Here is a 16,793-nt window from a genome sequence, read left to right on the forward strand (position 1 = left end):
CTCTTAGTCAATCTTTCCTCACTCATTCTCTTAATGTGCCCAAACCATTTCAAAACACCCTCTTCTGCCCTCTCAACCACGCTCTTTTTATTTCCACACATCTCTCTTACCCTTACATTACTTACTCGATCAAACCACCTCACACCAAACATTGTCCTCAAACATCTCATTTCCAGCACATCCATCATCCTGCGCACAACTCTATCCATAGCCCACGTCTCGCAACCATACAACATTGTTGGAAACAATACTCCTTCAAACATACCTATTTTTGCTTTCCGAGATAATGTTCTCGACTTCCACACATTCTTCAACGCTCCCAGAATTTTCGCCCCCTCCCCCACCCATGATTCACTACCGCTTCAATGGATCCATTTGCTGCCAAATCCACTCCCAGATATCTAAAACACTTTACTTCCTACAGTTTTTCTCCATTTAAACTTACCTCCCAATTGACTTGACCCTCAACCCTACTGTACCTAATAACCTTGCTCTTATTCACATTTCCTCTCAACTTTCTTCTTTTACACATTTTACCAAACTCATGCATATTCATATTATGTATATATATATTTACTGCATTCAAAAGGTTGTACCCGTCTTTACTAGAATGATCCAAACAGGTATATAGACAGTTCAAACCAATTGACCAATTATTGTTCAGCAATAACTCTATTTATTACTCTACTTCAGACTTGTTGCGAAGAATGTTGTCCAGTCAAGTTTTTTGTAGCGGATTATAATACCAATAATTCAGAGAACTAAGGGAAGGATTCATATTGTAGGAAAATGTATTTTCTTTTCATCGAACTTACACTTTCCTGAAGTATGAAGGATTAAACATTTCTTTTTCTCGATGATATATATTTGTCGCTACATATTTGTAAATGTAAAGCTCCAGCTTCAAAGTCTTATTTATTGGTTTATGTGTAAGTACAAAATTTAGGACATAATCACGACTCAACCAAAATGATTGTGAGCCTAATAAAATTAATATATTGATGCAACAGACCTTTGAAATCGGAAATAACAAATCCTCGTATCAGGTCAATGAAATATATATATATATATATATATATATATATATAGATATATATATATATATATATATATATATATATATATATATATATATATATATATATATATATATATATATATATATATATATATATATTTTTTTTTTTTTTTTTTTTCATACTATTTGTCATTTCCCGCGTTAGCGAGGTAGCGTTAAGAACAGAGAACTGGGCCTTAGAGGGAATATCCTCACCTGACCCCCTTCTCTGTTCCTTCTTTTGGAAAATTAAAAAAAAACAAGAAAGGGGAGGATTTCCAGCCACCCGCTCCCTACCCTTTTAGTCGCCTTCTACGACACGCAGGGAATACGTGGGAAGTATTCTTTCTCCCCTATCCCCAGGGATAATATATATATATATATATATATATTTATATATATATATATATATATATATATATATATATATATATATATATATATATATATATTTTTTTTTTTTTTTTTTTTTTTCCTACTATTTGTCATTTCCCGCGTTAGCGAGGTAGCGTTAAGAACAGAGAACTGGGCCTTAGAGGGAATATCCTCACCTGACCCCCTTCTCTGTTCCTTCTTTTGGAAAATTAAAAAAAAACAAGAAAGGGGAGGATTTCCAGCCACCCGCTCCCTACCCTTTTAGTCGCCTTCTACGACACGCAGGGAATACGTGGGAAGTATTCTTTCTCCCCTATCCCCAGGGATAATATATATATATATATATATATATATATATATATATATATATATATATATATATATATATATATATATATATATATATATATATATATATATATATATATATATATATTTTGCTTTGTCGCTGTCTCCCGCGTTTGCGAGGTAGCGCAAGGAAACAGACGAAAGAAATGGCCCAACCCACCCCCATACACATGTATATACATACGTCCACACACGCAAATGTACATACCTACACAGCTTTCCATGGTTTACCCCAGACGCTTCACATGCCCTGATTTAATCCATTGACAGCACGTCAACCCGGGTATACCACATCGATCCAATTCACTCTATTTCTTGCCCTCCTTTCACCCTCCTGCATGTTCAGGCCCCGATCACACAAAATTTTTTTCACTCCATATTTCCACCTCCAATTTGGTCTCCCACTTCTCCTCGTTCCCTCCACCTCCGACACATATATCCTCTTGGTCAATCTTTCCTCACTCATTCTCTCCATGTGCCCATACCATTTCAAAACACCCTCTTCTGCTCTCTCAACCACGCTCTTTTTATTTCCACACATCTCTCTTACCCTTACGTTACTTACTCGATCAAACCACCTCACACTACACATTGTCCTCAAACATCTCATTTCCAGCACATCCATCCTCCTGCGCACAACTCTATCCATAGCCCACGCCTCGCAACCATACAACATTGTTGGAACCACTATTCCTTCAAACATACCCATTTTTGCTTTCCGAGATAATGTTCTCGACTTCCACACATTCTTCAAGGCTCCCAGGATTTTCGCCCCCTCCCCCACCCTATGATCTACTTCCGCTTCCATGGTTCCATCCGCTGCCAGATCCACTCCCAGATATCTAACACACTTTACTTCCTCCAGTTTTTCTCCATTCAAACTTACCTCCCAATTGACTTGACCCTCAACCCTACTGTACCTAATAACCTTGCTCTTATTCACATTTACTCTTAACTTTCTTCTGTCACACACTTTACCATATATATATATATATATATATATATATATATATATATATATATATATATATATATATATATATATATATATATATATATATATATATATATATATTTGCGTGTGTGGACGTATGTATATACATGTGTATGGGGGGGGGGGGTTGGGCCATTTCTTTCGTCTGTTTCCTTGCGCTACCTCGCAAACGCGGGAGACAGCGACAAAGTATAATAAAAAAATATAAATATGTATATATATATATATATATATATATATATATATATATATATATATATATATATATATATATATATATGAACATGTGATTACATATTAAGACATATATATCCGTCCCAGGTTTGAAACTCGGGCCCGCATGATCCACAGCTGACGAAGGCAACCGCCATATTGGAGAGGGTGGCTGAGCGGAGTGGAAACTTCGTTGTAAACCTCGTCACCTGTTCGACCAGTTAATCCTCACACAGTTGAATACACTCGGCGGTCGGGGAGCACTGACCCGTCACGTGATCGAACACCTCGTTGTTCCTACAGGTGATAAGGCTGATGTTCGTAGGGAACCCGACGTCTAAACATATATAGTACTTGTGACAGTCCTTACCATGAGGCACCATCTTACCCTGGTAGGGACAGTAAGGTGGACAAGGGTAGAAGCAGCAAGAATCTGGGTGTGCAGTGCAGGCTTGACCGTCGAAGTAGGGTCGCGAGGTCGAACAAGAGAGATGAACCGTCGAACCCTGGTAACAGAGGTAGTATCTACTGCAATTCTTGGGGTCGAAGATCCACTCACTGTCGAGGCAAGAATAGGAGCACATTGAGGTACAAGGTGGCAGGCACAGGTACGTGTCACCCTCGATCAAGTGACACTTGTTTGTCTCTGGGTTGAAGTAGAGTCCCGGTTGGCAAGGGAACGAGTCTTCTGTGGCTATATCGTCACCCAGGCAGACGTAGTACCTCAGGCAATTGTTAGGATCTGGAACTGCGGAGCCCATCGGTTTGTCACGGCAGTCTGGTTCCAGCAGACAACTTATGCTCGGAGCAGTTGTGGTTGTGGTTGTTCTTGTTGTTGTCGTGGTGGTTGTTGTTGTAGAAGACTGTGTAGACGGTGTTGTAGTCGTAGTTGTAGAAGGCTCAGTGGATGGTGTTGTAGTGGTCGTTGTAGGAAGCTGTGTAGACTGTGTTGTGGTTTTGGTTATAGGAGGCTCAGTAGATGGTGTTGTAGTTGTAGTTGTAGGGGGCTCGGTAGATGGTGTTGTAGTTGCAGATGTAGGAGACTCAGTAGAGGGTGTTGTAGTTATAGTTGTAGGAGGCTCAGTAGATGGTGTTGTAGTTGTAGGAGGCTCAGTAGATGGTGTTGTAATGGTAGTTGTAGGGGGCTCGGTAGATGGTGTTGTAGTTGCAGATGTAGGAGACTCAGTAGATGGTGTTGTAATGGTAGTTGTAGGAGGCTCAGTAGATGGTGCTGTAGTTGTAGTTGTAGGGGGCTCGGTAGATGTTGTAGTTGTAGGCGGCTCAGTAGATGGTGTTTTAGTTATAGTTGTAGGGGGACCGGCAGACGTAGTTGTAGTTGTAGTTGTATAGGGCTCCGTAGATGGTGTTGTAGTGGCAGTTGTAGGGTGTTCGGTAGATGGTGTTGTAGTGGTAGTTGTAGGGTATTTGGTAGATGGTGTTGTAGTTGTATGGGGCTCGGTAGATGGTGTTTGAATCGTACTCGAAGTTCCAGTAGTTTCAGTAGATGATGGAGGTTGTACACAACACTGAGTACTGTCTGAAATGCAGTCAACCCCGTTGAAGTAAGGACGGTCAGTTGGACAAAACTGCTGGATTCCTATGCCACCAGGATAACAGACGTAGAACTTACTACAGCTATTCTTGTCGGCATATGTGCTGAAATCACCGTGGCAGGTGAAGTAGCATTCCCTGATTGTCCTGTTTAAGGACTTGCTGGAGGCTATTGCACCTGTATCAGTTCCCGTCACGGCCAGACCGGCTTTATGTGAACAGAATTTCAAACAGGATGTGTCGATGCATTGGTTCGACTCCATATGAAGCAGTCTACCTTGTTGGCACCTGTGCTCGTCGTGCACCACACGTCCCCTGCCGAGTAGGTCACAGTGGCAGGGGTGAGGACACGCCGGGGCGCAGGGACTCTCTTCCTGGACGCAAGTCCTGCCAGTAGGGTCGAAGTATTGGCCGAGGGGACAACGTTGTGTGGTGAAGTCGGGGACGCCACGAGCCAGGCACACATGGTAGAGGTGACAGTCCCAGGGATGGGGCACGAGGTCGTCCGGATGGCAGGAGAGGTGTAGTGAACAGTTGAGGTCAGGAACTGCTCCTGCCAAGCCCTGGAAGATAAAACGTGTAAGTCTTTAATGAAGAAAATTTCTCCATGGGAAAGGGTTAATATATATATATATATATATATACATATATATATATATATATATATATATATATATATATATATATATATATATATATATATATATATATATATATATTTTTTTTTTTTTTTTTTTTCATACGATTCGCCATTTCCCGCATTTGCGAGGTAGCGTTAAGAACAGAGGATTGGGCCTTAGAGGGAAAATCCTCACCTGGCCCCCTTCTCTGTTCCTTCTTTTGGAAAAAAAAAAAAAAAAAAAAAAAAAGAGAGGGGAGGATTTCCAGCCACCCGCTCCCTCCCCTTTTAGTCGCCTTCTACGACACGCAGGGAATACGTGGGAAGTATTCTTTCTCCCCTATCCCCAGGGATAAAATATATATATATATATATATATATATATATATATATATATATATATATATATATATATATATATAACTGGAGGAAGTAAGGTGTTTTAGATATCTGGGAGTGGATCTGGCAGCCGATGGAACCATGGAAGCGGAAGTGAATCATAGGGTGGGGGAGGGGGCGAAAATCCTGGGAGCCTTGAAGAATGTGTGGAAGTCGAGAACATTATCTCGGAAAGCAAAAAATGGGTATGTTTGAAGGAACAGTGGTTCCAACAATGTTGTATGGTTGCGAGGCGTGGGCTATGGATAGAGTTGTGCGTAGGAGGATGGATGTGCTGGAAATGAGATGTTTAAGGACAATGTGTGGTGTGAGGTGGTTTGATCGAGTAAGTAACGTAAGGGTAAGAGAGATGTGTGGAAATAAAAAGAGCGTGGTTGAGAGAGCAGAAGAGGGTGATTTGAAATGGTTTGGGCACATGGAGAGAATGAGTGAGGAAAGATTGACCAAGAGGATATATGTGTCGGAGGTGGAGGGAACGAGGAGAAGTGGGAGACCAAATTGGAGGTGGAAATATGGAGTGAAAAAGATTTTGTGTGATCGGGGCCTGAACATGCAGGAGGGTGAAAGGCGGGCAAGGAATAGAGTGAATTGGATCGATGTGGTATACCGGGGTTAACGTGCTGTCAGTGGATTGAATCAGGGCATGTGAAGCGTCTGGGGTAAACCATGGAAAGCTGTGTAGGTATGTATATTTGCGTGTGTGGACGTAAGTATATACATGTGTATATATATATATATATATATATATATATATATATATATATATATATATATATATATATATATATATATATATATATATATATTCTTATCATACTTAATCAATGTGTCCTGCTTTAGCGAGGTAGCGCAAGGAAACAAACAAAATAATGGGCCAACCCGCCGAAATACACATGCGTATACTTAGATGCCCACGCACACACATATACATACCTATACATTTCAACGCGTACATGCATATACATACATAGACATATATATATATATATATATATATATATATATATATATATATATATATATATATATATATATATATATATATATATATATATGTATATATATATATATATATATATATATATATATATATATATATATATATATATATATATATATATATATATATATATATATATATATATATATATATACACATATGTACATATTCATACATGCTGCCTTCATCCATTCTGTCGCCAGCCCGCGAGGTAGCGCTAGGAAAAGACAATAAAAGGCCACATTCCATCACACTCAGTCTCTAACTGTCATGTATAATGCGCCGAAAGCACAGCTCCCTTTCCACATCCAGGCCCCACAGAACTTTCCATGGTTTACCCCAGACGCTTCAGATGCCCTGGTTCAATCCACTGATAACACGTCGACCCCGGTATACCACATCGTTCCAATTCACTCTATTCCTTGCACACCTTTCACCCTACTGTATGTTCAAGCCCCAATCGCTCAACATCTTTTCCACTCCATCCTTCTCCCTGCAGTTTGGTCTCCTACTTCTCGTTTTCCAGCAAAAGGCAGAATCGAACCCCTTGTGTGGCAGGCGGGTGTGCTACCGCTAGGCTATGATGGCGATCATAGCCTAGCCGTCGCACTCCCGCCTACCACGCAGGGGTCCGGGGCTCGATCTTGGATGTTGGAAGTTTGTATGTAATACGGAAGTGCGCGCGCTTATGCATTACATTTATATATATATATATATATATATATATATATGTATATATATATGTATGTATGTGTGTGTGTGTATATATGTGCGTATGTATATGTGTGTGTGTGTGTGTGTATATGTATATATATATATGTATATTATCCCTGGGGATAGGGGTGAAAGAATACTTCCCACGTATTCCTCGCGTGTCGTAGAAAGCGACTAGAGGGGACGGGAGCGGGGGGGCCAGAAATCCTCCCCTCCTTGTATTAACTTTCTAAAATGGGAAACAGAAGAAGGAGTCACGCGGGGAGTGCTCATCCTCCTCGAAGGCTCAGAGTGGGGTGCCTAAATGTGTGTGGATGTAACCAAGATGTGAAAAAAGGAGAGATAGGTTGTATGTTTGAGGAAAGGAACCTGGATGTTTTGGCTCTGAGTGAAACGAAGCTCAAGGGTAAAGGGGAAGAGTGGTTTGGGAATGTCTGGGGAGTAAAGTCAGGGGTTAGTGAGAGGACAAGAGCAAGGGAAGGAGTAGCAATACTCCTGAAACACGAGTGGTGGGAGTATGTGATAGAGTGTAAGAAAGTAAATTCTCGATTAATATGGGTAAAACTGAAAGTTGATGGAGAGAGGTGGGTGATTATTGGTGCATATGCACCTGGGCATGAGAAGAAAGATCAAGAGAGGCAAGTGTTTTGGGAGCAGCTGAATGAGTGTGTTAGTGGTTTTGATGCACGAGACCGGGTTATAGTGATGGGTGATTTGAATGCAAAGGTGAGTAATGTGGCAGTTGAGGGAATAATTGGTATACATGGGGTGTTCAGTGTTGTAAATGGAAATGGTGAAGAGCTTGTAGATTTATGTGCTGAAAAAGGACTGATGATTGGGAATACCTGGTTTAAAAAGCGAGATATACATAAGTATACTTATGTAAGTAGGAGAGATGGCCAGAGAGCGTTATTGGATTACGTGTTAATTGACAGGCGTGCGAAAGAGAGACTTTTGGATGTTAATGTGCTGAGAGGTGCAACTGGAGGGATGTCTGATCATTGTCTTGTGGAGGCTAAGGTGAAGATTTGTATGGGTTTTCAGAAAAGAAGAGTGAATGTTGGGGTGAAGAGGGTGGTGAGAGTAAGTGAGCTTGGGAAGGAGACCTGTGTGAGGAAGTACCAGGAGAGACTGAGTACAGAATGGAAAAAGGTGAGAACAATGGAAGTAAGGGGAGTGGGGGAGGAATGGGATGTATTTAGGGAATCAGTGATGGATTGCGCAAAAGATGCTTGTGGCAAGAGAAGAGTGGGAGGTGGGTTGATTAGAAAGGGTAGTGAGTGGTGGGATGAAGAAGTAAGAGTATTAGTGAAAGAGAAGAGAGAGGCATTTGGACGATTTTTGCAGGGAAAAAATGCAATTGAGTGGGAGATGTATAAAAGAAAGAGACAGGAGGTCAAGAGAAGGGCAAGAGGTGAAAAAAAGGGCAAATGAGAGTTGGGGTGAGAGAGTATCATTAAATTTTAGGGAGAATAAAAAGATGTTCTGGAAGGAGGTAAATAAAGTGCGTAAGACAAGGGAGCAAATGGGAACTTCAGTGAAGGGCGCAAATGGGGAGGTGATAACAAGTAGTGGTGATGTGAGAAGGAGAAGGAGTGAGTATTTTGAAGGTTTGTTGAATGTGTTTGATGATAGAGTGGCAGATATAGGGTGTTTTGGTCGAGGTGGTGTGCAAAGTGAGAGGGTTAGGGAAAATGATTTGGTAAACAGAGAAGAGGTAGTGAAAGCTTTGCGGAGGATGAAAGCCGGCAAGGCAGCAGGTTTGGATGGTATTGCAGTGGAATTTATTAAAAAAGGGGGTGACTGTATTGTTGACTGGTTGGTAAGGTTATTTAATGTATGTATGACTCATGGTGAGGTGCCTGAGGATTGGCGGAATGCGTGCATAGTGCCATTGTACAAAGGCAAAGGGGATAAGAGTGAGTGCTCAAATTACAGAGGTATAAGTTTGTTGAGTATTCCTGGTAAATTATATGGGAGGGTATTGATTGAGAGGGTGAAGGCATGTACAGAGCATCAGATTGGGGAAGAGCAGTGTGGTTTCAGAAGTGGTAGAGGATGTGTGGATCAGGTGTTTGCTTTGAAGAATGTATGTGAGAAATACTTAGAAAAGCAAATGGATTTGTATGTAGCATTTATGGATCTGGAGAAGGCATATGATAGAGTTGATAGAGATGCTCTGTGGAAGGTATTAAGAATATATGGTGTGGGAGGCAAGTTGTTAGAAGCAGTGAAAAGTTTTTATCGAGGATGTAAGGCATGTGTACGTGTAGGAAGAGAGGAAAGTGATTGGTTCTCAGTGAATGTAGGTTTGCGGCAGGGATGTGTGATGTCTCCATGGTTGTTTAATTTGTTTATGGATGGGGTTGTTAGGGAGGTAAATGCAAGAGTTTTGGAAAGAGGGGCAAGTATGAAGTCTGTTGGGGATGAGAGAGCTTGGGAAGTGAGTCAGTTGTTGTTCGCTGATGATACAGCGCTGGTGGCTGATTCATGTGAGAAACTGCAGAAGCTGGTGACTGAGTTTGGTAAAGTGTGTGGAAGAAGAAAGTTAAGAGTAAATGTGAATAAGAGGAAGGTTATTAGGTACAGTAGGGTTGAGGGTCAAGTCAATTGGGAGGTGAGTTTGAATGGAGAAAAACTGGAGGAAGTGAAGTGTTTTAGATATCTGGGAGTGGATCTGGCAGCGGATGGAACCATGGAAGCGGAAGTGGATCATAGGGTGGGGGAGGGGGCGAAAATTCTGGGGGCCTTGAAGAATGTGTGGAAGTCGAGAACATTATCTCGGAAAGCAAAAATGGGTATGTTTGAAGGAATAGTGGTTCCAACAATGTTGTATGGTTGCGAGGCGTGGGCTATGGATAGAGTTGTGCGCAGGAGGATGGATGTGCTGGAAATGAGATGTTTGAGGACAATGTGTGGTGTGAGGTGGTTTGATCGAGTGAGTAACGTGAGGGTAAGAGAGATGTGTGGAAATAAAAAGAGCGTGGTTGAGAGAGCAGAAGAGGGTGTTTTGAAGTGGTTTGGGCACATGGAGAGAATGAGTGAGGAAAGATTGACCAAGAGGATATATGTGTCGGAGGTGGAGGGAGCAAGGAGAAGAGGGAGACCAAATTGGAGGTGGAAAGATGGAGTGAAAAAGATTTTGTGTGATCGGGGCCTGAACATGCAGGAGGGTAAAGGAGGGCAAGGAATAGAGTGAATTGGAGCGATGTGGTATACCGGGGTTGACGTGCTGTCAGTGGATTGAATCAAGGCATGTGAAGCGTCTGGGGTAAACCATGGAAGCTGTGTAGGTATGTATATTTGCGTGTGTGGACGTATGTATATACATGTGTATGGGGGTGGGGTTGGGCCATTTCTTTCGTCTGTTTCCTTGCGCTACCTCGCAAACGCGGGAGACAGCGACAAAGTATAAAAAAAAAAAAAAAAAAATATATATTTTTTTTTTCTTTTTTTTTATACTTTGTCGCTGTCTCCCGCGTTTGCGAGGTAGCGCAAGGAAACAGACGAAAGAAATGGCCCAACCCCTCCCCCCCATACACATGTATATACATACGTCCACACACGCAAATATACAAACCTACACAGCTTCCATGGTTTACCCCAGACGCTTCACATGCCCTGATTCAATCCACTGACAGCACGTCAACCCCGGTATACCACATCGCTCCAATTCACTCTATTCCTTGCCCTCCTTTCACCCTCCTGCATGTTCAGGCCCCGATCACACAAAATCTTTTTCACTCCATCTTTCCACCTCCAATTTGGTCTCCCTCTTCTCCTTGCTCCCTCCACCCCCGACACATATATCCCCTTGGTCAATCTTTCCTCACTCATCCTCTCCATGTGCCCAAACCACTTCAAAACACCCTCTTCTGCTCTCTCAACCACGCTCTTTTTATTTCCACACATCTCTCTTACCCTTACGTTACTCACTCGATCAAACCACCTCACACCACACATTGTCATCAAACATCTCATTTCCAGCACATCCATCCTCCTGCGCACAACTCTATCCATAGCCCACGCCTCGCAACCATACAACATTGTTGGAACCACTATTCCTTCAAACATACCCATTTTTGCTTTCCGAGATAATGTTCTCGACTTCCACACATTCTTCAAGGCCCCCAGAATTTTCGCCCCCTCCCCCACCCTATGATCCACTTCCGCTTCCATGGTTCCATCCGCTGCCAGATCCACTCCCAGATATCTAAAACACTTCACTTCCTCCAGTTTTTCTCCATTCAAACTCACCTCCCAATTGACTTGACCCTCAACCCTACTGTACCTAATAACCTTCCTCTTATTCACATTTACTCTTAACTTTCTTCTTCCACACACTTTACCAAACTCAGTCACCAGCTTCTGCAGTTTCTCACATGAATCAGCCACCAGCGCTGTATCATCAGCGAACAACAACTGACTCACTTCCCAAGCTCTCTCATCCCCAACAGACTTCATACTTGCCCCTCTTTCCAAAACTCTTGCATTTACCTCCCTAACAACCCCATCCATAAACAAATTAAACAACCATGGAGACATCACACACCCCTGCCGCAAACCTACATTCACTGAGAACCAATCACTTTCCTCTCTTCCTACACGTACACATGCCTTACATCCTCGATAAAAACTTTTCACTGCTTCTAACAACTTGCCTCCCACACCATATATTCTTAATACCTTCCACAGAGCATCTCTATCAACTCTATCATATGCCTTCTCCAGATCCATAAATGCTACATACAAATCCATTTTCTTTTCTAAGTATTTCTCACATACATTCTTCAAAGCAAACACCTGATCCACACATCCTCTACCACTTCTGAAACCACACTGCTCTTCCCCAATCTGATGCTCTGTACATGCCTTCACTCTCTCAATCAATACCCTCCCATATAATTTACCAGGAATACTCAACAAACTTATACCTCTGTAATTTGAGCACTCACTCTTATCCCCTTTGCCTTTGTACAATGGCACTATGCACGCATTCCGCCAATCCTCAGGCACCTCACCATGAGTCATACATACATTAAATAACCTTACCAACCAGTCAACAATACAGTCACCCCCTTTTTTAATAAATTCCACTGCAATACCATCCAAACCTGCTGCCTTGCCGGCTTTCATCCTCCGCAAAGCTTTCACTACTCTTCTCTGTTACAATATATCTATCTATATATATATATATATATATATATATATATATATATATATATATATATATATATATATTGCTGGAGGTCATAATGTTTCACGTGATCTATTATATGCAAAGAAATCACAAAAAATGAAAGACGATGTGTCCAAGTGCTCTTTATGTAATGATCACATCGCTAAAGTAGACTTGTACAAAAATGAGATATAGAATAGTTAGTTGATACACAAGGAAAAACCGTAGCTGAGACGCTATATACAAACGTCACCGGATGGTGTTGTTCATGTTGGTGTGTTCAGGACTGGAAACATGCGTGAATTTTGCTTTGTGGACAAAAAAGTGAACTTTTTAGTAATTGTGCCTACAATGAAGCTATCCAATTTGTGTAGACCTTCACTAATATTAATGTTCCAGTTCTTTGTGTATTTGAAAATAGAAGATTCACCAACATGAGACGAAGGGTATTCGATTTCATAGTATTCGTATTCTCATTCCCCTTTGAATCGATCATAGCCTAGCTGTATCGCTGGCGCCTGCCAACCAGGGGTTCATACGCACTGCATTAGTATATATATGTATATTTACCTGTTTGAAAGTGTGCTTTTATTTTAATTGATAAAATTGTGTATAAAAGACTTTATTTTATTTTAATGGAGAAAATTATGATCAAAAATTTATCATGGGATTGGGAACCCTCTTTTACCTGTATTAAGTAATATTTACATGGAACTATTTGAAACAAAGTTACCAAAGTATATCTTACCCTCTGATGCAGTTTGGTTTCGGTGTGAAAATGATGTTCTTTGTGTTTGGTCAACAAAAATTTACAAACATTTCTCTCTTTACTTAACCATTTAATATCTTCCATCAACTTTGCTGTAGATATTGAAAATATTTGCATGTTACCAATTCTAGAGTGCATGATCCATATGGATGGAAATAAGTTTATGTTAAGCATATACACAAAACGTACCACTGTATGCCCATATATCCAATCTTAATGGGCTCAACATGACAGACTTAGATTATCATCATTCCAGTCTATGTTCCTAAGAGCATTACGTTTTGCAGTCCAGGGTTTATTGGTGATGAGTTTGAGAAGATATATTCTATTGGATCCAAGTTAAAGTATCCTAGATCTTTCATGGATAGATCTCTTAAGTTTGCAAAGAAATTATTATATAGAGTTAAACCCAAACCTCCCCGTGACACCAATTACCTTTTAGCTCCTTTCATTAATGATTTTACTTTACTTCCCAGGTCGCTTAAATCCTTTGATGTAAATGTCTTCAGCAACATCAATACTATAAAAGATATCTTAATCCGGAAGTTAACAGAAGAATCCGCAGGGTGCGTTTATGGAGTACCATGTAAGAACTGTGGTAAATCTTATGTTGGGCACACTGATAAGGATCTTTCTATAAGTTTTAAGCAACATAGTTATAGTATAAGATCAGGATAAGAATCAAATGCTTGGTCTAATCACGTTAAAATGTATGGTCATTGTATTGAATGAAGTAATGCCATCCTAGTTACTTACTCTCACTCTTGTACTACGGAAAATATCATTGAATCTTTTATTATTAGATACGCAAAGAATCGTAACATTGATATTCATGAAGGTCTGTATAAACTGGATATCTTTATCGTTGATAAAATTTGTAAACAGTTCCCTTTCTTGTCCACATGATAAATTTTTTGATATACATGTTGCCAGACTTGAACACACCCGACCTTTATTCGCATGGTCACTTGTTTCCCGAATGGCGTCCTAGCTACGTCTCTTCGTTGAATATCAGCTGCTTATTATATCTATTTTCCGTATCTCCCCTGATGATGTAATTATTACGCGAATGTCCATTTGGGAACTCACCGTGTTTCATTTAGTGTCTTCAAAATATCAAATGGCACTAGATTTCGAGAATAAAAACAATCCCTCAGCATTCTATAAAAAATCGTTTCATCTTTTCCACCCTAACTATGCCATACCCGTCTGGCCTCCGTCTTTTCAAAGGCAAACATAACAAAGGTGCAAAGCGCACATACCAGTGCGCTCAGAACAATCACTGGCTGCCTAGGAACCACGAACACTAGGTACCTGCACAATAAAACAAAGGTCCTCACAATACAGTCAAGTGTGAACATGCTTAGCACCCAATGCATTGCAACCACTTCCATCCAAACCACTCTATAACTGACTACCAGCTCCCAATCAAAAATGAAAAAGATTACTCCTGCTTCACAGTTGACTCACAAATTTACCCACACGTTACAAACACTGACGAAAGATATACGAACTGAAATGAGCCGGCAAGCACCGAGTAACTCAGTCTTAAATACTACCCTAGCAGTCATACATCAATCTGAAAGCACACTTCCCACACAAAGACGAGTCACGCTCTACTGTCTACGCTCGGGACATAAACAATCCTACCTTTATTGCATACACTGACTCCACACATCCCAGAAGCCTTCATTCCTACGATGCCCTACCACAGTGAAGACACTAAACACATACCGGTAGATTTCCCTACACTCTTCTCACAGAGAAACACAAACATCAATACACTTTATGTACTATAGTCTCGCTCGGTGGACGTGGCCGACTTCCTTTGCGGGACGAATTGGGCAAGAATTTAAGTATTAAGACGATTAGTATAGGCATTTTCATATATGGATCTTATTTAGATATTTCACAGCATAAGGGTATTCGATGCATTACGTAAGATGTATCATTATGTGACGAATATTTTGTGGAATACGAAAAAAACAAAAACATCACCTGCAATATTATCAATTGTAGCAGCTGGATGACCATATTGGCCAGGCGTGAGGACCCTAGGTAGTGATGGTGCTGTTGGCCAGGCGTGAGGACCCTGGGTAGAATAGGTGCTGGCCAGGCGTGAGGACCCTAGGTAGTGGTGGTGTGTTGGCAAGGCATGAGGACCCTGGGTAGAAGAGGTGCTGGCCAGGCGTGATGACCGTGGCGTGAGGACTGTGGGTAGTGGTGATGAAGCTGGCCAGGCGTGAGGACCTTGGGTAGCGGAAGTGGTAGCCAGGCGTGAGGACTCTGGGTAGTGTTGGTGCTGTCCTGGTGTGAGGTCCCTTGGTAGCAGAGTTGGTAGCCAGGCTTGAACACCGTGGGTAGTGGTGGAGCTAGCTGGGTGTGAGGACCCTGGGTAGTCGTGGTGATGGTCAGACGGTCACACAATCGTTCAGGGACCAGTGTGTTGCATGGCCAGTGCTGGACGCTGGGTCATGATGCAGTCAGGCAGTCAACTGAATACCGTTGGAATAGGGTCATTACAGCGGCGAGTGATCGCTGCAAGATAAGCAAGATAAGTATATCGTGATTCAATAGAATGATTTATAATTGTAAACAGATCATATGAAACAATCTTAGGCTCTAGGACGTGCAAGCGCACTTGAGGTCAGTGGTCCTCATATCTCTGAAACAACGCCCTACGGCGGTAGTATTGGGAAACAATGGACTCCACTGTTTATTGACGACAGAAACAGACCTCACCACACTGAAGCCTTGTAGCTCCCAGGCAGCTGACCTTCCGCCACTCCTCACCACCAGTTAGAGATTTAGGAGTCTATCCGCTCACTCTACGTGTCTTCAGATGTTCTCATAGGCATACAGGATCCATCTCCCTTTTGTATGTTGTTAAGAAAAGCTATAAGAAAGAAGATAAAGTGAGAAACTGGAAGGTTTGAATTACCTGAAGATGGTTCACTCCCAACTTAAATCTCTGCGTTAAGAAGCTATGATATTCACTCGTAATTATGAGCATTGCGTTGTTCTTATATTGATATCAAAATTGTTAGTTGCTGATGAAATCTTGTCATGTAATAGGAGTTAATATCTCATTTGTTTACAGAATTTCCATAGAGGATGTGTTAATGATATCTGTATGAAGGGGATATCAAAATATCATATGTGTTAGTTAGGTTACATCCAGGATGATCCTGGGAGTCCCGAGGGCAGGCCTCACACAGGATGATCCCGGAGGCCCCGAGTGCTAATCTTTTCCCACTATACAGCTCTGGAAACAGTCAGTCAAAACCATAACGTTTGTTCCCGACTGTCATGACTATTCTTACAACACACTCGATCCCCCTAACCTGCCCTGCTGTTTTTCTAACTTCTGAACCTCATAGAGTCCTCCAACGTGAATGATATTTTGACATTGATTGGACACACCCACACTCTATCCCTCCCTCTTGAAATGCCAACTGTGACAAATTGGATGAGGTCATCCGTTACCCATGTACAGGTTCCGCATTGCATATCCCTGGGACGGGTTTGCTGGCTGGAATGACTCATGATCATCTTTCATCACCTCCTCTCCTGAC

General features: G+C 41.4%; 1 protein-coding gene across 1 annotated transcript; it reads right to left on the reverse strand.

Moving 5' to 3' along the window:
• Window positions 1–2,990: 2,990 nt before the first annotated feature.
• Window positions 2,991–15,733, reverse strand: LOC139763174 (uncharacterized). Its single transcript, XM_071688893.1, has 2 exons — window positions 15,217–15,733; window positions 2,991–5,101 (listed from the first exon to the last, which is right to left on the reverse strand). Exons 1-2 carry the CDS (start codon window positions 15,250–15,252, stop codon window positions 3,209–3,211), a joined length of 1,929 nt encoding a protein of 642 aa, XP_071544994.1. The 5' UTR covers window positions 15,253–15,733; the 3' UTR covers window positions 2,991–3,208.
• Window positions 15,734–16,793: the final 1,060 nt, after the last annotated feature.

Source organism: Panulirus ornatus, chromosome 46, assembly GCF_036320965.1.
Source record: "Panulirus ornatus isolate Po-2019 chromosome 46, ASM3632096v1, whole genome shotgun sequence".
Lineage (NCBI taxonomy): Eukaryota > Metazoa > Arthropoda > Malacostraca > Decapoda > Palinuridae > Panulirus > Panulirus ornatus.